General features: G+C 41.8%; 1 protein-coding gene across 1 annotated transcript; it reads left to right on the forward strand.

Annotated features, from left to right (window-relative positions):
- Nucleotides 1–8572: 8572 nt before the first annotated feature.
- On the forward strand, nt 8573–9345 carry LOC122055148 (glutathione S-transferase U17-like). Its single transcript, XM_042616530.1, has 2 exons — nt 8573–8890; nt 8962–9345. The coding sequence occupies exons 1-2, from the start codon at nt 8573–8575 to the stop codon at nt 9343–9345; spliced, it is 702 nt and encodes a 233-aa protein (XP_042472464.1).
- The last annotated feature ends 11619 nt before the right edge of the window (nt 9346–20964 follow it).

Here is a 20964-nt window from a genome sequence, read left to right on the forward strand (position 1 = left end):
ACAGATATTACTGGACAATTATTTAACAAATATATAGAAAAAAATGTCAACATTAACATACAAAAAATGAAACAAAATCGACAAATAATTAAAGACAAACACTGAGACTACCTGTTGGACTGCTTAGTTTCCTCAGGTAATCTTGTCACTGCACAAATTAATCCATGGGTAAGAGAGATGCCTGAGTTCAGTGAACTAAATTGCTACAAGATAGTGAATTAAAGAAATGAAACATGACTGATTATACCGACCTTTGGAACGGAAGCAGCTGAAAATTGAGGCAATCTTAGGGTGCGTTTGGTTTGATATTTTTCCATTTTCATTTTCTTTTTTTCTGGAAATAGCTGTTTGTTGTGTGTTTTCCATTTTCGTTTTCTGGAAAATGAAAAGCCAGTTTCTAGAAAAATAGAAAACGATATTTTATCATTTTCTAACGAAAATGGGAAAAGGCGCTGAAATATGGAAAATGAGAAAATGCGCTGCCTCCATGAGAAAACTCGCTGCCTCCATGAGAAAACACGCTACCCCCGTTACCATTTTCCCTTATTTCCTTTTCTTTCTTTCTTTCTCCCCTCTCTCGCAGCGCCGATTACCCTTTCCCCTTCTTCATCGCGGCGCGGGCGACGCTCGAGCCGATCCAGCTCCTCATTCACGATTTTGCCGCTTCGTGCTCGAGCCCGTTCCGCCGTCTTCTCCGGTTCGTGCTCATGTTCTTCGTCGTCTTCTCCTCCTATTCGCTGCTTCCTGCTCCAGGCTTTTCCAAACCAATCTGAGTTCGCCGATTCGTGCCCACTTCGCTGTGACTCAGCCTCTTCATTCCCTTGGCGTAAGCTTCTTCACATTATTTCCTTTGTTTTCTTTTGGTTCTTCTTTAAGGGAAAATTTTCTTTTTGTTCTTCTATTTGCTTCCTTTATTTTCTTTTTGTTCTTGTGCAAACGGACCCTTTCTGTTCGCTGGGATTCATTCTCCTATTTTGATCCCAAAATTCCAGGTTTGGGATGAAGATGCAAGGCACATTACATTTTCTTACGAATCTCAACTTGCTTCTGCTTTCGTTCATATTCTTGCCTGATCTTCTTTTTATCAACCTCAAGAAGTTGCAGTTTTTCAATGTTAAATTCCTAATACAACCAAAAAGGTATCAAATTGTTAATTTAATAAAGGGAAACGTTTTACCAAGTAGCACACAAACTAGAACAGGCATGCAACAATATTTTGAGATGGAAGGAGAGTACCAAGTGAAGAGCAAGTGATTATAAACTAAATTCTCTCACATTTAAATACTGCTTATCTTTTTCAGTAGCATTGCTTATCTACTTTATATCTAACAACGCATATCACAAGTACCATTGTCTATTGCAACTCAATCTCAGGGCCTTGTTTTCTCTACATTGGGGCATCAACTTACTAGATGAAAAGGTTAAAACTTGGATGTACATACCAATTTTTTTTCTCTACATGCATGTAACTTGCTTTGGGTATTACATTTTCTAATATATGTTACCAAACACATTTTTATGTCGGCTTTAATATTGGCAATTTTTAGAGATTACATTATGGGAGGGCATAATCCAAGTATCGAAATTGAGAAGTATGATTGGTCAAAGACAAATGTTGCCATGTTTGTCGATATCATTTATGAAAAAGTGAAGCACAATAAGTTACAAACATCTACCTTCACTAATACGGTTTGGGAGGAGATCAACAAAGAATTATATCAGGTTACGAACAAGAATTATGGTGCAGAAAGGCTCAAAGGTAAATGGAATCGTCTACGCACAAGACAACGTCTTTTGCAGCATTGCTTGCGCATACTGGTGTGACCATGGATCCTGACACCGATAAAGTGAATGCTCCAGAGGAAGTGTGGGCAGACTTTTATCTGGTAAATACTTATATCTAATCAAATATATAATTTTATTGTATGTTTATGTATAATAAAATGCATTTTTTTGTAATCAATGGAACAGAAAAATAGAAAGGAGTATAAGTCAATACGAAAGGAAGGATGTGATCATTTTCACATTCTTAGTGAAATTTTCGGCAGGACAACTGCAATTGGTGATATGCATAGAACTTCTACTCAATTACCTCCCACATCTGATGAAGAGAGAGAGCTCGAAGAAGCATTCATTAACAGAGGTGTCAGCTCATATGTTGAAGTTGTCGATGACGAGAATGAGGACGTTGGAGGGGAACCTAACAATCGGCGACATCGTAGTATAGAATCAACTGAGAGTCATCGACGTAAAGATCCTAAGCGTTCAAAAACTGAAAAATATGATGCTTAGATGGACAAGTGGAGTGATACCTTGCAACACCTGAGTCAAGAATCTATTGCTAGGCAAAAATACCTGGATTTGAGGGCTGCTAAGTTAGAACGCGAACAAGAAATTTCTTCCTCTACTGGAACGAGCGAGTTCAGTGATCCTTACTCTATAGACATGTGCATATGCAGATTTTAAATCAGATGGATGACTTATCTACTCAAGTTTACACAAAAGCTACAGAAGCTTTCGGTAAACCTTGGCTACGAGAGGTTTCATGAAAATTCCATCAAATAGGAGAGCTGAATGGTTGGATTGCATCAATCTCGACCATGTGTAGGGTCATATGTTGACAAGTTCATGGGGATTGCTTTTATTACCTAGCCGGAGACTTTTTAAGTAATGATGGTTTTTGATTTTGTGACTTGAATGTGTAAGACATGTTTGCTATTTTGTGGATTGAATGTTTAAGACATATTTGATATTTTGAAATTTAATGTTGATGACTATGTCATGCTTTTTAAATTTTAATTATTTATTGGTTTGCCTCAATTCATAATTAATTCTATATATGTGTGCTAAGTTTAATATCGATTTATTGCAGATCATGTCAAACTCTGATGATGAATATGATGAATTAGGCCTAGATATCAATTTTCTTCTTATTTTGAGTCATGCAAATGATTTTTTTCATGAAATGACTCAATTTCATAGATCTATTGATCAGATGCCTTGTCGAACGTCATCTCTTACTGGGAGGATGTATATTCAAGAAATACTTGATGGGCACCCTCAAGTTTGCTTTGATAATTTTCGTATGTCGAAACATGTGTTCGTGAATTTTTGTAGGATATTAAAAGAGATGAATCTATTACAAGATGGAAAGAAAGTTACTGTTGAAGAAGGTGTCGCTATGTTTTTACTAATCATCAGGCACAACACACGACATCGAATATGTGCAGATCGATTTCAACATTCATTGTACACTTGTAGCAAGTGGTTCAAACGAGTTTTACGAGCTGTTTGTACATTGGGCACACATATTATTCGACCATATGAACACAATGGCGTCCATCCTCACATATTGCATAATCCAAAGTGGTTTCCATATTTTAAGGTATATATTTTACCCTAATGTATCTAGTTACATTAACAACATATCTTTACTAAGACATTGTGTATTTTTAGAATTGTCTTGGAGCTATCGATGGAACTCACGTATCGACATGGGCACCGACATCAATTCAAACATCTTTTTGTGGTAGAAAGGTTATTATCACACAAAATGTGATGCTTGTATGCGATTTCGATATGCTTTTTACATTTGTGTATACGGGCTGGGAGGAGACAACAAATGATTCAAGGGTGTCCATAGACGCTTTGACTAGGCATGAAAATCATTTTCCTAAACCTTGAGGTGGTAAGTAATAGAAAAAATTCTCTATATATATTCATTTATGTTGGTATTTTACATTATTAATTAATATGAAAATACTATCACAGATCAATTTTATTTGGTTGATTCTGGTTACCCAAATATGTCGAGGTTTCTTGCTCCGTATCGAGGTCAACGGTATCACTTGAGAGATTATCGACGGCAAGGTAGACCAAGGGGGAAGGAAGAGTTGTTCAATTATAGGCATAGCACATATCGTAATATTATTGAGCGATGCATTGGGGTGCTTAAGACAAGATTTTGAATTTTAAAAGATATGTCAAACTATCCAATTACTAGCCAAAGATTAATTCCACTTGCATGTTGTGCGGTGCATAATTTCATACGTCGGCATCATGTAATGGATAATTTATTAATTTATTTATGGAATATTCATCTGAAGATATGCTCATGTCTGGAGTTGAAGATAGTTTTGGTGATCAAGAGCCGATTCCAATTGATCCAAGCCAAACAGCTCAGATGGGACACATTCGTGATGACATTGCAAGTCATATGTGGAATGATTATGTGGAGCATCATCCGTAATTAGCTAATGTCTGGGTTCAGCCTTTTATGGCTCTTGATTTTGTTATGAATGACTGTTATAATTGGCTGTTTTTTGTTTTTGAATTTTGGTTGGGAAGCTTTTTGTTATAATCTGTAATTAGCTCAGATGAGAAGCTTTTTGTTAGAATCTGTGGCTCTTGATTTTTGTGAAGGAATAGAAAAGATAGTTTTTGTTATCATTGAATATTGTGTTACAATCTGTTTTATATCTGTTTTATAATTTCATTGTTCAATACCATTTCCTTAGTTGGTATAATTTTTGTTTTCTGATTACATCACGTGGAAGAAACATCTATCACATTATTATTGTAAATTATGCATGCCTTTACTTTAATGTTATGTATTGAACTATTTGAACTGTTTGTTCTATTCTGATTAGTGTTGATCATGCACTATTTGAACTCTTCACTTGACTAATGAGTTAACTGAACTCTCTAGTAGATTAAGGTCCCCTTTTGCGATACAGAGAGTTTGGTAATCGATCAGGTGATCGATTACCAAGTTCTCTATGATTCTGGAAATGACACAGAGAGTTTGGTAATCGATCAGGTGATCGATTACCTCGTTCTCTGTGATTACGGTATGTGATAATCGATTACGACACGTATAAGATTGTCAATGAGGAAAACGTTTTATTGAAACATGATGTCTGAAATATTCAATTTGTTTTGGGTTCTCATTGTTTTGCATATTGTTTTCAATATAAACGTACCAAATACATTTTCCAGTTTTCTTTTCCAGAAAATAGAATTCCAGTATATCATATCAAACACATTTTCTGTTTTATGAAAACAGAGCCAGAAAATAGGAAAACAGAAAATAAAAAATATTTTCTAAACCAAACACACCCTTATATCTTTAGGTAAATCTTTAACTTGTTCACTTGTAAAATTCATGATTTTTGGATCGTAGTAGAAATACTTCCACTCTCTGTAATAAATAAACACTAATGGTGACATTGCCAAAGACAACATGTTCAATTGAAATTGAAGAAAAAAATAACAACCAAGGCTAATGTCTATTCAAATATTAGAGATGTTATTGGTGCTGGATTTGGTCACATACTGACCTAAAAGACCCAGCTATGAACCTATGTCAAATAAATAATATTTAGGATAGAGTCAATCCAGAGTTAATTGTGAACATATTATATCATATCTTATTAATAAAATACAATGATTATTATATTTACTCTATGTCAAATGAATAAATATAATAATATTCTAGAATAGTAGATTCTAATTTATAATATATCAACTGGTTGAATTGATAGTAGGAGACTGTAGATATATATAGAGCACTAATATTAATTATTCCTAGTCAAGCATCAATATACAAGGGCAATATTAATGTGTTGAGACTAGCATGTAGGTCAATTCACAAGTTATGGATATAAGATATCAAGTTGACACATGAGTATATATTAGAGAATATGTACTAAATTGACTTGCCATGAGAATATTTTATGGATTATATGAGTGTCATAAATATTCTCATAGTGACTATTGATATAAATAATCCTTAGACATAAAGTTACTATGGTTTCCTATATAAAGAATTATATACTTTGGTATCGACAAACGTCACATGTAATAAGGTAGATTGTAAAGTCGATCACTGGATATGCAATAAGTTATGCGGAGAGATGTGAGTGATGTAGATGGATCTATCCCTTCTATATGACGGAAGTGATATATGTGAGCCCCTTGATTAAGTAAGACTACTAAAATGTATGGTCATGCTCAAATAAGTCAATATGAGCTATTGATCTCATTTGGTTAAGTGAGTCTAGTTGGAGATCAAGAAACACAAATATTGATAAGAAGATGATATGGTGTATGCCTCATCGATCAATGTAGATATCAATAATATAATGACCAAGTCATATAAGATAATAGACACATAAAGGTTGGGGTCAAATCTCGACATTCTCATCACTTTGGTAATCATGATGTATTGCTAGATGTCACTCATTATTTATATATCTAAAATGGTTTGAGATATATTGTCAACGTTACGAGAGCCTATTGAGTCATATACAAATAATATGTTCATTTGGAGATAAATTTAGTTTGTCATAATGTACCCTAAGATTATGAGATTAAGTCTAATCTGAATTAGACTCATTAAGTTAGATTTAAATAAATTTGGATTAAACTCATTAGACTAATGGGTTAGATTCATTGGCTTACTGGCTAATGACTTATTGGATTAATGGTTAATCTAATATACTAAAATCTAACTCATTAAGAAGATAATGTAGATTAATGAAAATTAATTGATATCATTATTAGAAGAAGACTAAAAGATAAACTCTTAGTATTCCTTGAATAATATAAAAACCTTTTGAGTAAGAATTTTTATTAAAAAAAATTCCTTCTTCTTTTTCTTGTTTTGGCCGAACCTTCTAAGTTGTCAGCACAACGAATGTGGTTCTTCTGTAAATTTGAGATCATGCGACTCATGTGAACTCGTGTTCATATGGATACCGAAGAGGCATAACCACTCTATCGTGTTGAGATCTGACGAATCAAAGTTGTTGTCGGAATTGTATCATTCACGCAACAAAGATAAGTATTCTATTTTAATATAGTAAAATAACTTGTATACCAAATTCGCATGAATCTCTAGATGAATTCATTTTTCTACTACGTATATACTTATTTTTGCATAAGATCCCTATACATATTTGCGATGGTTTTCGATATGATTTTGCATAGTGATGTTAGAGTTCTAAATTTCCCATCGGTGGAGCATTTTGGAGCTATGAGACACCGGAAGTGCGTTTGAAGGCGGTAGGAGACTAACATATTGGTCGAAGAGATAGTTTTCTAATTTCTACTCAAATAGAGATTTCTATATCAAGGGAATTTTTGAGGTGAAGTTTCACCATCATTGTCGAGAGACGTATTTAAAAAATCATAAAACTCTATTTTTTCCCAATTTTTTATATAAATTTTTATTTAAATATTAAATTAAATTTCTATATAACATTATATACACTGACTTCGAGTGTCCCGCACGGCCAAATTCACTTTGTGCGGAAAAAATTCATCGATAATCTCTGCATTTTCTGAAACTAAAAAACGAAGTGAACGAAACAAATAAAGAAATAATTAAATACAAATAAAGAAATTTTAAAATTATATTATTCAAAGAGAATTAATGTAAAAAATAAATATAAAAATAAACATTCTAAGTAAATAAAATATACTAATATTGTTGATCCTCTCGCTGGCAGGATTAATTGTAATTCCTTTTTTATTTCTTAAATAAAAAAATCTTAATTAGTAAATAATAAAAAAAAAAATCAAATCTCTAATTTATTATAACAATCTTAAATATTTTCTCAATTTTTTTTCATTCATTACAAATATATCAATCTTAAATATTTTCTATTTTAAAAGATTTTTCTATTATCATAAATACACCCGTCTTAAATATTTTCTATTTTTAAAGATTTTAAATTTATTATAAATATATCAATCTTAAAGTTTTTTTCCTTTCTATTTTTGAAGATTTTTAAATTTTTTCTTTTATTGTCAATGATCTAATCGAAAATTTATCTTCGATTTATTTTCTTTAATATTTTTATAATGTTTATTTAATTGTCAGTATTAAAACTCCAAGTTTCTAACTCTAAGTTTTTTTATAATCTTCGGTACATTAAAACTAAAAAAAAAATATATCACTCTCCGTAGCTAAAAACACATCCCTATAATTTTTTTTGGACATTATATTGAAATTTAACTATAGTTTCAATGCAAAATTTTTTAGAGAGGTATGTGAAATTAAAAAATTGAATAACTATGTGACTGAAGCCGGTAATAAATTATTAAAAAAAAAAATCTTTAAGCTCTTGAATTACAAACCTTAAACCTTACCTTAATTATTAATTTTTTTTCCTAATATTGGAAACTTTTTTAATCGGTTCAATGCCGGTCAAATTTTGGAGAACACGTCGTTGCTGACGTCGCACAGCCGCCGACTGCAAACCAATCATACGATCGGCGACTATATAACTCAGGAGTTGAGATCCTCTGTCCCCAAAATGGGGTGTCCCCATGTCCCCTCGTCGATCGGATGATCATAATGGCCTCGTGATGTGCACTACATCTTTGAGATATGATTTAACCCGTCCGATCGACGAGGGGACATGGGGACACCCCATTTTGGGGACAGAGGATCTCAACTCATAACTCAGACACCCACCACAATCTCCCTAATTTCATCGACTCACCCACAACCATTAATCTTCCTTCCGAGGCATTGGGAGAGATCAATATCCAGTAAAAGTTATTAATGGCGGCCGTGAAGCTCATCGGCTCACCGATAAGTCCCTTCGTGCTACGAACGATGATTGCTCTGAGCCTGAAGAAGGTGGAGTACGAGTTGCTGCCAGAGAAGTTGGGCGAGAAGAGCGAGTTGCTCCTCAAGTCGAACCCCGTCTACAAGAAGATTCCCGTCCTCATCCACCACGACCGCCCCATCTGCGAGTCGGCCGTCATCGTGGAGTACATCGACCAGGTCTGGCCGGAGTCCGGCTACGGCGCCATCCTCCCGGCTGACGCCTACCACCGCGCTCTCCACCGCTTCTGGACCTTCTACGTCGACGACAAGGTTTTTTCGATTATATTTTGTCCGCATGCTAAATTGATATTGATTCTGTTGTGCATGCGCGCGCTATGCAGTTGTTCCCGTCGTTGGTCGCCATAGGAAAGGCTGAGACAGAGGAAGCCAAGGCAGAGGCGGTGGAGCAGTTCCGCGCAGGGCTTCGGCTTCTGGAAGAGGCCTTCGTGAAGCTGAGCGAAGGGAAAGCTTTCTTCGGCGGCGATCACGTCGGGTTTCTCGACGTCATGCTCGGGTGCTTTGTGGTTTGGATCGAGGCGATGGAGGAGGTGCTGAGCTTGGAGCTGCTGGAGGAGGCGACGATGCCGGCACTACACGGGTGGGTGGTGAGTTTCCGCGCGCACGAGGCGGTGAAGGAGGTGATGCCGGAGAGCGGGAAGGTGGTCGAGTTCTTTAAGATGATTCGCGCAATGCGGATGAAGGCAGCCGCCGACGCAGCGAATTAATTATTAACACTGACCGGTTAGAATGAATAAGGCAAATTAAAGGCGTGCCCTTTTAATTTGATATGAAAATTGTGTCTGTTTGAATTTTCTGTATTCGAACCATTTAATATTTGAGATCTTTATTGTTCTATTTTGTTAAGAGTTTAGATATTTAGTTTTTTTTGCCGCACGAGCACGACTACGAAAATTAATCGACGCAAAAGTTTTCATTATATGCAATGCATGCAGATGAAACATTGCCAATACTGTTGGTCTTATTAGCAAGATTTTTACTGTCAATTTGTGTTAATAAAAAATTTATCCAATTAAATTTGTATGGTCGAATAATCTTATCATTATCTTTTGAATTTTTTACATTTTCATTTTGTACTTTAACCTTGTTGAATTCAAATAAATAAATAAAATTATTTTTTTAAAAAAAATATATTATTTTAAATTAAATTCTATTTCAATTTCCTAAACTATTAAAAACTTAAAATTTTTCTTTTTTTTTTTCATTGATTTCCACGATGATATTATAGTTTAGATCTTAGCCAATATTTTAAACGGAAATAAGTCACTAGTTATTAAAATTATTAATAAGATCATATATATATATATATATGTCCGAAATATGAGAAGATAAAATTATCGGAATGATGTGGTTGAAATGTTGATCTAATCAGCAACCGGGTTGTCCCGGTCTCTGGTACCTTGATGCTCGAGGCAGGTCCCATGAATACATAAGCAGTCGAATAATAGTAGAACAACGAAATAAATACAAGATGAGTACAGTGACCCGGAAGAGTAGATGATTTTGATCAGGTTGGAGGGCTGGATCTGACGACGCGGAGCCGGACGCAGTGGAACAAAATAGGATGCGACCTCGACACACAGGCCGGGATATAATATCAGTGCGCAAGTCAGGACAAAGTAGCAGCTCGCAGGCCGAATAATACTCACAACGATGCAAAGGCCAAAACGCAACACATAATAATGGCTCTCAGATCCGATAGTAGCAGCGCAAAAGCCGAAACACCATATCGACACGGAGACCCGATCCCAGCAACAACACCACGTCAGCACAAGGGCTGCTCTAGCAAGTGGATTGTCGACCCCTGGGCCACCAACGCGCGGAGGGTGCCGACCAAGGAGGCTGCAAAGTGTGGCACTTGTCGGCAAGGCAACGGGGGCAGCAGGGACGATGTCGTGTGTGCAAAGGAGGCGGTGCTAGTGTGGCGTAGCTAGCGTCCTAGCCAGTGGTGTCGGGAGACAGCTCTCTTGGTGGAGATGGCCGGAAAGGCGGGCTGTCGGCCTCGACGAGGAGTGGTGAGGAAAGAGGAGCGTGAGAGGAGGACTTTTCCCTGCGTGCGACCTTAGCGACATCTGCCTAGAGACCGAAGGAGGCGACGACCCCCTCCTCCTTGCGATGCCTGCGCAAAACCTCCTGCTCGCCCCTAGCAGCAGCCAAAACGCAGCTGCTCGCGTGAGGCCGCCTGTAGTATCCGCCGTGGAGAGAAGAGGGAAAGGAGAGGTAGGTGATGACTCACCGCTACGAGGAGGAAGATGACATCGACGACTGTCGGAGTAAGAGAAAGAGGACAACGGTGGAGCAGGGGAAGACTTGGCATATTATTAGAAATTTTTTTCATTAATCAATCTGAGATCTAGAGTTCGAGACTCAACTGCGGCATATTATTGAGAATTTAGACTTTTCTTTAGTCTTAATTCTTAAAATTAATAATATTGTGAGCAGAGATATGACACTATGATAAAGTATATTTTTCTTGACTTTTTACTAAAATAAAGTATGATATTAAATTAATTTTTTATAAGGAGGAGTCTGTTACATTAACTTGTTGTTGAGATTCTCGAGCGTTACCTTAGCATTGTACTATTGTATGAGTTTGGTGCGATCTTTTTGGCTTCTTATCAGTTTAATATCTAACCCGCACGCGTTCATGTATTATATTATACACGCAACTAGGGAGTCACGTATAATTTTTGTGGGGCAGTTGCCCACCTCAATTTATATTTTTTATAAGTATCCTTAAAGGTGTATAAAATTATAAAAATATTATAATCTTTCCTCATTAAAAAAATAAAATTAGGGACAATCCTAAAAAAATTAAAAACAATTTTTTATAGGTCATGTATTACCCCACTTAATATATGGGACCTAGTTCACGTATATAAGGGCATCTCCAATCCATCACCAAAACATCAAATTTGGTGTCAATTTGACACCAAATTACTCCAACTCATACACCAAAACCCATCCCAAATATGGTGATGTGAATAGTGCAACACCATATTTGGTGATGCACTATTCACATCACCATATTTGGTGATGGAGAGATTTTTTTATTTTTATTATATTATTATAAAATCAAATGTAATTAATTAATAATTATTATTTTCTTTATCTTTATTTATAGTATAATTAAATGTAATTATTATTTATTATAAATTTAAATTAAATACATTTAATAGAATATTTAAATTTTATTATGTATATTTATAAATATTTAAATTTAAATTTCTACCAATAATCAAATTGTCTTAAATTATCTCAATGAAGGAAGCAACAAAAGCAGGCATCGAGGCTCAATTCCTGGTGATAAGATGATCAATCGTAATCGTGAAGCTGCTGATCGTAATCTATTCAATGATTATTTCGCCGAAAATGCATTGTATAATGATGCAATGTTTCGAAGAAGATTCAGAATGAGACGGAATTTATTTATGCGTATCTGTGATGCTGTTACTAATCATGACAACTATTTTATACATAGAAGAGATGGGCTTGGAAGACTTGGTTTGTCAAGCTTGCAAAAAATAACAGCTGCATTTCGGATATTAGCATACGGTGTACCAGCAGATGCTACTGATGAGTACATTAAAATAGGGGAATCAACTGCTATTGAAAGTGTGAAACGATTTTGTCGTGCCGTTGTTGAAGTTTTTGGAGGGCAGTACCTACGATCTCCAAATGCTCACGATGTTGCTAGGCTACTTCATATTGGTGAGCTACGAGGTTTTCCAGGTATGTTAGGTAGCCTAGATTGCATGCATTGGAGATGACAAAATTGTCCAACAGCTTGGGCAGGACAATATTCTGGTCGTAGTGGAAAGCCAACAATTATTCTAGAAGTTGTAGCCGATTATGATCTGTGGATTTGGCATGCGTATTTTGGGTTGCCAGGATCGAACAATGATATTAATGTACTTGAGTCTTCTCATCTTTTTGCTAATCTTGCTGCAGGTATTACAATTCCTGCTCATTATGTCATTCAAGGAAAAGAGTACAATATGGGTTACTATTTAGCTGATGGTATATATCCAAAATGGTCAACACTTGTTCAAACGATTCATGCTCCACAAGGTCGAAAGAATAAATTATTTGCAATGAAGCAAGAAGCGTGTAGAAAGGATGTTGAGCGAGCATTTGGTGTGCTCCAATCACGCTTTGCAATTGTTGCAGGACCTTCACGATTTTGGCAGAAAAATATTTTACATGATATACTGACATCATGTATTATTATGCATAATATGATTGATCCTGTCCGAATCGCTGAACCAAAGGACGTTGGGCACGTGACGCGCTCCTAGTCGATGGTGTGGGCCTCCGTCTGGTCGCACGAACCTCCGGCGATCCTGCACAGAAGTCGGGCTGGGAAGGGGTTCCCGGCGGCGACCCTCCGGCGCTCAAGTCAGGTAAGCAAGTGGAAAAAGTGGCTTCGAAGCTCCTGGAATGCGTACCTCCGGCGAAATAAGAGGCTCTTTATATAGAGCGGTGAAAGAACCAATGCACGTCCATCGAGGCGCATACGTGTCCGCAGCCCATACCTCGGTATGCACTTGTCAGAAAGCTTACCTGACGCCATACTGCAACAGTCCCATCGCGCCTTCGATGGGACAACCGGACACCCCGTTGTCAGACTAGGAGTATGGCCTAGCCATACGACTTGACGGCTATCAGAAGATGTTCCCCCTTCTTTACTGCTCATAATCCAGGGCGTCCGACCGGCTGGACAGGGAGTCCGGCCGGCCGGCCCCTCCTCCTTTTACGCGCTGGCCGGACAGCACTCACCTCGCGTCCGGCCGGACGGCACTCACCTCGCGTCCGGCCTGCCGTTGACATTGATGCACTGGGGAAATTTCCAGTAGGCGCTATGTAGGGACTGTTAGCAGTGTCATTTTCTCCTGGTTCTTCCGCTCGACTTTTAACTACTGTTTCGACAGAGCGTCGGAACCCCGACCCGGTCAGGGCGCCTTTTACTACCGAATGTCCATTGGTCGGCCGATCGGTCTTATCCTTTTCTTCCAAGTCCGGTCGGCTCACCCTTCTCCGGCGGACCACTTGGCCCTTTGACCTCCATGTGGCGCTGACCCCTCGTTAGGAGGTCCCGGGCTCTTACCACCGGATCACTTGCCTTCCCCTCGAGTCTAGTCGAAAGAGGCGAAGTCCGACTGACTGGACTGCCGATCTGACCGAGTGATGATCACTGCATCAGGCCGCTCGGTCAGGCATAGGGATACTCCTCCGTTCGGCGATATCTTGTCCGTGCCTTTGTGTTCTCTTGGAATCCATGTCCGATCCTGCTGACAGTGTCCTGCTGACACGTGGCGATCGTGCGTTTGTCAGCGTATGGCGGTGGCGTCACTTCCGATGGGACAGCCGCCGTTTGAAATGGACGGCTAGATGACACCCTCGATATCGGCGACCTGGATCGGACGGCGGAGGTTGCTCCCGGGCGGCGTTATAAAGCCCCCGACTTCGTTTCCGCCGCCTTGTTACTTCATCCTCCTCCGGCACCCCTCTGCTCGTTTTCTTCTCCGGCGATCTTGCCCCCCAACTCTCCGGCAACCCCCAGGCCCCCCGTCGATCATCTCCTTTGCTTGTAAGACCCTCTTTCTCGCTCCCAACGCTTTCTTCCTTCTGTTAATCGTTTCCTTAAGTCGGTTTTCTTCCATTCCTCGCTTGAACCTTCCCTTTTGGTCCCGCATTCTTGTCTTTCGACCATGACTAGTACCTCGCAGTCGACCGGCGGCGCTCCGGGTCTATGGTATACGACCATGGAGAGCCGTTTTGATGAGGAAGACGCATTGCGTCTCGCTCGGACTTACGACCTTCCTTCCGACCACCAACTAGTATTAGCCACACCGACCGATCGGCCTCATGAACCGCCGCTCGGCACAGTTCTTTTTTTCTGAGACCAATTTTTGGCCGGGCTACGCTTCCCACCCCACAAGTTCATCTTGCAAGTCTACAATTACTTCCGCATCCCGCTCGGCCAGATAGTTCCCAACTCCATTAGGCTGCTGAGCGGGGTGATAGTTCTCTTTAAATTGAACGGCATCCCCCTCGACCCTAAGATTTTCCATTACTTTTTTTATCCCAAGCAAGCCGAGTGGGGCACCTTTATTTTCCAGTCTAGGATAGGTTTCGTCCTCTTCGATAACATGCCGAGCTCCAACAAACACTGGAAGGAGTATTTTTTCTATATACGTTTTCCCGAGCGGCCAACTTTTCGTACCAAGTGGCAGACGGCGATGCCGGCGCCACCGGAGCTCGGCAAATTTAGAGGCGACGCGACCTACCTTCATGCAGCCGAACGGCTGGTCGGCCAACGATATCACATCGACAAGCTACTTCTCCCGGGAGTAATGTACATATTCGGCTTGTCCTCTACCCCGGCTGATCTGCCCTGCAGCATGAGTAAGTTCCCTTATCTTCCCATTTGTTTTGTTCTAACTGATTTATTTTTTACTTCTGCAGCTGAAGTCATGTGGCGCGCCAAGGCAACCGAAAAGCTCAAGCTGAAAGCCGCTCAAATTGAGGCGGTGAAGAACAAGGAGGTCGCCGAGCGGGGCCTTGCTCCAGCGGATCCGGCCGGCGAAGAAGGTGAGGGGACTCCAACTGTCCCCGAAGCCTTAGACACCCCTGCTTCTCACGACGAGGTCGTGGGCGACATAGAACCCTCGGCTCAAGCCGAGGTAGAGGGTCGTTCGGCCGATGATGCTCCGCTACTTACACGGAAGCGGCGACGACTGGAATCCGCCTCTACCTCAACTCCACCTGATGAGCCACAGCCCGAGCGGGGCGCGGATGCTCCGGTGCTGTCTGGGACGGTTTCCTTAGGGAGTACACTGACCCAACATGACTCTCCGAGGGCCATCTTTGAGGCACCGCCGTCCAGCCCTTCTAGGACTCTGCGCCGTATCAGGCGTTTGGGCGAGCTTCCCTCCTCGTCCACCGGTGGGCCGTCCGGTAAGGCCGACGCTTCTCAGAGCGAGCCGAGCGGCCAGAATTTAATTAAAACCGTTCTGCGCCTTCCTTCGGAGGCGTACATGGCTGCTGCTGATCGGCCAATGGTCCCTGAGCAGCAGATCACCTCGACGGCCCCTCTTGCCCAAGCTTGGGTGGACGCTCGACGTCGAATAGCCAAGATGACTCCCGGGCAGCTCGGCGACAGCAACCTACAACAGGCCACTGGGGTATGCTCTTTTTCTTTGTTTGCGTATTTGAATTATGTTTTTAACCTGTTCACATTTGCTAGCAGAACTAGGTGGAGCAGATCGCCATTAGCGATCGATTGGCCGAACTGGAGGACGAGTTGAAAAAACAAAAAGCTGCGGGGGGCACCGGGCAGTCGACGGCCGCTCTAAAGAAGGCCAAAAAACTACTGGATGCCGAACGGAAACGGGCTTCCGATCTGGCGAGCAAGGTCGTTCGGCTTGAAACAATGGTCAAACAATGAGATAAGGAGATCAAGACGGCGACCACTCGGAAGCAACAGGCCATCGATGACATGGACCGGATGAAGGTGGAGATCAGAGGGCTGGAGCAACGCATTAAGGATCTGGATGCTCTGCTGGCCACCGAGAAGGAGAGCCGCTCGGCCGATCTCCAAAGGTTTGATGGAGAGTTGAAAGATCTCCAAGCTGCCAGCGACGCTGCCCATGCTGCGCTCAAAGAATATCAAGAGGGGGAGTCGGCCCGTTCGGACGAAGTGAGGAAGGCGTATCTACGCTCGGAAGATTTCGGAGAGAAGTTTACTGACAAGATATCCCTCACTTTCGAACAAGCGATCAAGGCGGCGGTAGATTACCTGAAGACCAAGGGCCACCTGCCCGCCGAGCTGGCCATCCCCCCCGAGGACCTCGCGACCGTGATGGGCGCCATCCCAGACACTCTTTTTGACTTTGACGCATGATAAGCGTTTTTTTCTTTTTATGAACTTTTTTGTATTCCAGCCGTTCGACCCAAATTATTTTTGTAGTAACTTTTTTTGTTCACCCAGTGCATAATAGATAATCTTTTCTGTTCCTCCAACTTCTGTTTTGACAAGAAATTTTTCTTTCGTCACATTTTAAGTGTTCTTTATAACTCCTCCACTCGGCTTTACGCTATAACGTGGACTCAAGCCGCTTGCCTTCAATAACATCTTTCGCCATGCAACTAGGTAGCCGCTCGGCGCGCGAACGTCATTCGTTCACTTGCTCACATTTTTAATTCTAATTAACTATCTCTAGCTTTACGCCTTACCTCAAAGGGGTTTGCGCTAGATTCTTGCCATGCGAGCCGCTCGGACGTTTATAGACGCCGGCTCATCTCTCGATATTTAACGTCGGAGCTCGACGGTCTTCCGCTCGGACGTTTATAGACGCCGGCTCGTCTCTCGATATTTAACGTCGGAGCTCGACGGTCTTCCGCTCGGACGTTTATAGACGCCGGCTCGTCTCTCGATATTTAACGTCGGAGCTCGACGGTCTTCCGCTCGGATGTTTATAGACGCCGGCTCGTCTCTCGATATTTAACGTCGGAGCTCGACGGTCTTTCGCTCGGACGTTTATAGACGCCGGCTCGTCTCTCGATATTTAACGTCGGAGCTCGACGGTCTTCCGCTTCGGATGTTTATAGACGTCGGCTCGTCTCGATATTTAACGTCGAGCTCGACGGTCTTCCGCTCGGACGTTTATAGGCGCGGCTCGTCTCGATATTTAACGTCGGAGCTCGGCGGTCTTCCGCCGGACGTTTATAGACGCCGGCTCATCTCGATATTTAACGTCGGAGCTCGGCGGTCTTCCGCTTGGACGCTTTATAGACGCCGCTCGTCTCTCGATATTTAATGCCGGAGCTCGGCGGTTCCGCTCGGAGCGTTTATAAACGCCGGCTCGTCTCGATATTTAACGTCGAGCTCGGCGGTCTTCCGCTCGGGCGTTTATAGACCCGGCTCGTCTCGATATTTAACGCCGGAGCTCGGCGGTCTTCGCCGGACGTTTATAGACGCCGGCTCGTCTCTCGATATTTAACGTCGGAGCTCGACGGTCTTCCGCTTGGACGTTTATAGACGCCGGCTCGTCTCTCGATATTTAACGTCGGAGCTCGACTGTCTTCCGCTCGGACGTTTATAGACGTCGGCTCGTCTCTCGATATTTAACGTTGGAGCTCGACGGTCTTCCGCTCGGACGTTATAGACGCCGGCTCGTCTCTCGATATTTAACGTCGGAGCTCGACGGTCTTCCGCTCGGGCGATGCGTTCGCTCGGGGGGCTTTCCCCTTTCTGTCATCTCGTCTAGGCATTTCATCCGAAGAAGACCCCCTATCTCTGTGAGCTGGTACGGCTTCAGGGGTGCGGAACAGGGCTCGATGAAATGCAACGGTGGCTGGTGGCGCTTCCGCTCGACCAACAGACGCTGATGTTGCTTGCTGCTCCGGCCGCTCAGCTGTGGCTTTCTGTTTTTGCTCCACGAGCTTGGCGGCCCTTATCTCGATCAGAGCGTCGAGTTCCTCGTTCGAAAGCGTCACCGTGTGTTGTCGTCCAGCCTCGTCCATTGTTTCCGATCGGATGCAGGAGCGTTACCACAGACGGCGCCAAATTGATCCTGTCCGAATCGCTGAACCAAAGGACGCTGGGCACGTGGCGCGCTCCTAGTCGATGGCGCACGAACCTCCGGCGATCCTGCACAGAAGTCGGGCCGGGAAGGGGTTCCCGGCGGCGACCCTCCGACGCTCAAGTCAGGTAAGCAAGTGGAAAAAGTGGCTTCGAAGCTCCTGGAATGCGTACCTCCGGCGAAATAAGAGGCTCTTTATATAGAGCGGTGAAAGAACCAATGCACGTCCACCGAGGCGCATACGTGTCCGCAGCCCATACCTCGGTATGCACCTGTCAGAAAGCTTACCTGACGCCATACTGCAACAGTCCCATCGCGCCTTCGATGGGACAACAGGACACCCCGTTGTCAGACTAGGAGTATGGCCTAGCCATACGACTTGACGGCTATCAGAAGATGTTCCCCCTTCTTTACTGCTCATAATCCAGGGCGTCCGACCGGCTGGACAGGGAGTCCGTCCGGCCGGCCCCTCCTCCTTTTACGCGCTGGCCAGACAGCACTCACCTCGCGTCCGGCCGGACGACACTCACCTCGCGTCCGGCCTGCCGTTGACTTTGATGCACTGGGGAAATTTCCAGTAGGCGCTATGTAGGGACTGTTAGCAGTGTCATTTTCTCCTGGTTCTTCCGCTCGGCTTTTAACTACTGTTTCGACAGAGCGTCGGAACCCCGACCCGGTCAGGGCGCCTTTTACTACCGAATGTCCATTGGTCGGCCGATCGGTCTTATCCTTTTCTTCCAAGTCCGGTCGGCTCACCCTTCTCCGGCGGACCACTTGGCCCTTTGATCTCCACGTGGCGCTGACCCCTCGTTAGGAGGCCCCGGGCTCTTACCATCGGATCAATGATAATTGAAGATGAACGTGATTTAAATGCACCAATCGTGGAACACTTTGAGGTGCCGACTCCAGATGTTGAGCCCGCAAGAGATGATGGTACTCGATTTGAAGAGTTTCTAGCTCGATACAGACAAATCAAAGACAAAGAAGCTCATATCATCCTTCGAAATGCATTAATTGAGCATTTATGGGAACAATATAGTAATTCTGAAAGTTAAAGTCTTGTAATATTGTATTTTCAATTAAGTATCCTTGTTTGTTTTAAATATAAAATAGTAAAATATTTTATCCTAATTGTGTGTGATTTTATAATATTTTTTAAAATATATTTATGCCTGAGTAATTATATAATAAAAATAAAAATAAAAATTATATATATATATATATATATATATATATATATATATATATATATTAATTAGTTGGATACTAAATTTAAAAAAATTTAAAATATCAAATATTAAGAAGTATTAATTTTAAATATAATAATTATCATATAAAAAAATTAATAAGAATTATAGAATATTCTAAAGAATATTCTTTTTTCGTGTGATATGGTGATGATGGATTGAAGTTGAAATAGTATTTGATGTTGAAATAACACTATTTTAATATGAAAATTGCATCAAATTTGATGATGTACATTAGAGATGGTCTAAAGAGCATAGCTCACACAACGTGTGCACGCACAATCACTAAGTATAAAATACTGATCTCATCCCTAATAAATTTTACCTAAAAATTATAATAAATTCGTTTTGAGAATTTAACGGTACTTTGGATATTAAAAAAATACTTTTAAAAATAAAAAACGAAGAAAGTGGCGGAAACCACGGGATTGGCTGATCTAATTAATTAAGCGTGATATAATAATTAAATCAACACATTGAGAAACCCTTCGGTATATAAATCAACGCATCCACTTTCTTCCGCCATTCTCCGTCTCCACTCACTTTGCCGCCCTTCCATCTTTCGGCGCCAGAAGAAGCAGAAAGGAGGGATATCGAAGATGGATTCAAGGGTTTACGAGGCCACTATCGCCCCCCTTCTCCACCTATTCCTGTTCATCCGCCGCTGCCGCTGCCGCTGCCGCTGCCCGTTTCAACGCCGCCTCCGCCTTTGTCGTCGTTGCCTTCCTTCCCAACGACAACCACCGATATCTCTGTCTCTGTCGTGGATGATCATTCGCCGTATTCCTCCTACGAATCTGTGTCGTCCAAAGCCTGCGCCGCTTGTAGATTCCGTCGCCAGAAGTGCAACGGCGACTGCCTTCTCGCCCCGTTTTTCCCTGCGGCAGACGAAAGTAGGTTCCAAAAGGCTCACCGTCTGTTCGGCGTCAGCAAGATGAAGAAGATCCTCGAGCCCCTCCTCCCCCGTCAACGCGCCGTCGCCATGGCGACCATGATTTACGAGTCAGAGGTCCACGCCGCCAGTTCGGACACGGGATGTCTCGACATCATCCTCTATTTGCATAGTCAGATCGAGCGAAGAGCCGCTCATCTCGACCACCTCCGACGGTCGCTCCTCCCTTCTCCTACGCCCGCTTTGGGCACTCTCATCGCCGGAAACGGTGAAATAATCATTCCACCTACTACTACCGGCAATCTCAAGCGCCGTTGCCAGGATCTTCCGGAGAATGATCAGAAGAAGCAGAGGAGATGATGACATGATTGACGGAGCGTTGGCTGATTTTACCATTTGATTATTATTTTGTTCGTTATGTACTCTGTGACTGTTGTATACATTCGTTGTGATTAATTGATGGATTGATTGATTTATTCTTGTTATTTGTGATTTTTTATGGAGATTGATTCCTTCTTTATTCACTGATAGCATGCAGTTTGAGAAAAGCCAATTAGCAATTAGTCTTCTATTGCCTGTGTTAGTTAAAATCTGAATTTA

The sequence above is a fragment of the Zingiber officinale genome, chromosome 3B, assembly GCF_018446385.1.
Source record: "Zingiber officinale cultivar Zhangliang chromosome 3B, Zo_v1.1, whole genome shotgun sequence".
NCBI lineage: Eukaryota > Viridiplantae > Streptophyta > Magnoliopsida > Zingiberales > Zingiberaceae > Zingiber > Zingiber officinale.

Bases quoted from the DNA above. Each gene is read 5' to 3' on its own strand.
- LOC122055148 (XM_042616530.1), top strand. From the start codon at position 8,573: ATGGCGGCCGTGAAGCTCATCGGCTCACCGATAAGTCCCTTCGTGCTA. The intron at 8,891-8,961 runs GTTTTTTCGATT...CGCGCTATGCAG, and splicing joins CCTTCTACGTCGACGACAAG to TTGTTCCCGTCGTTGGTCGC.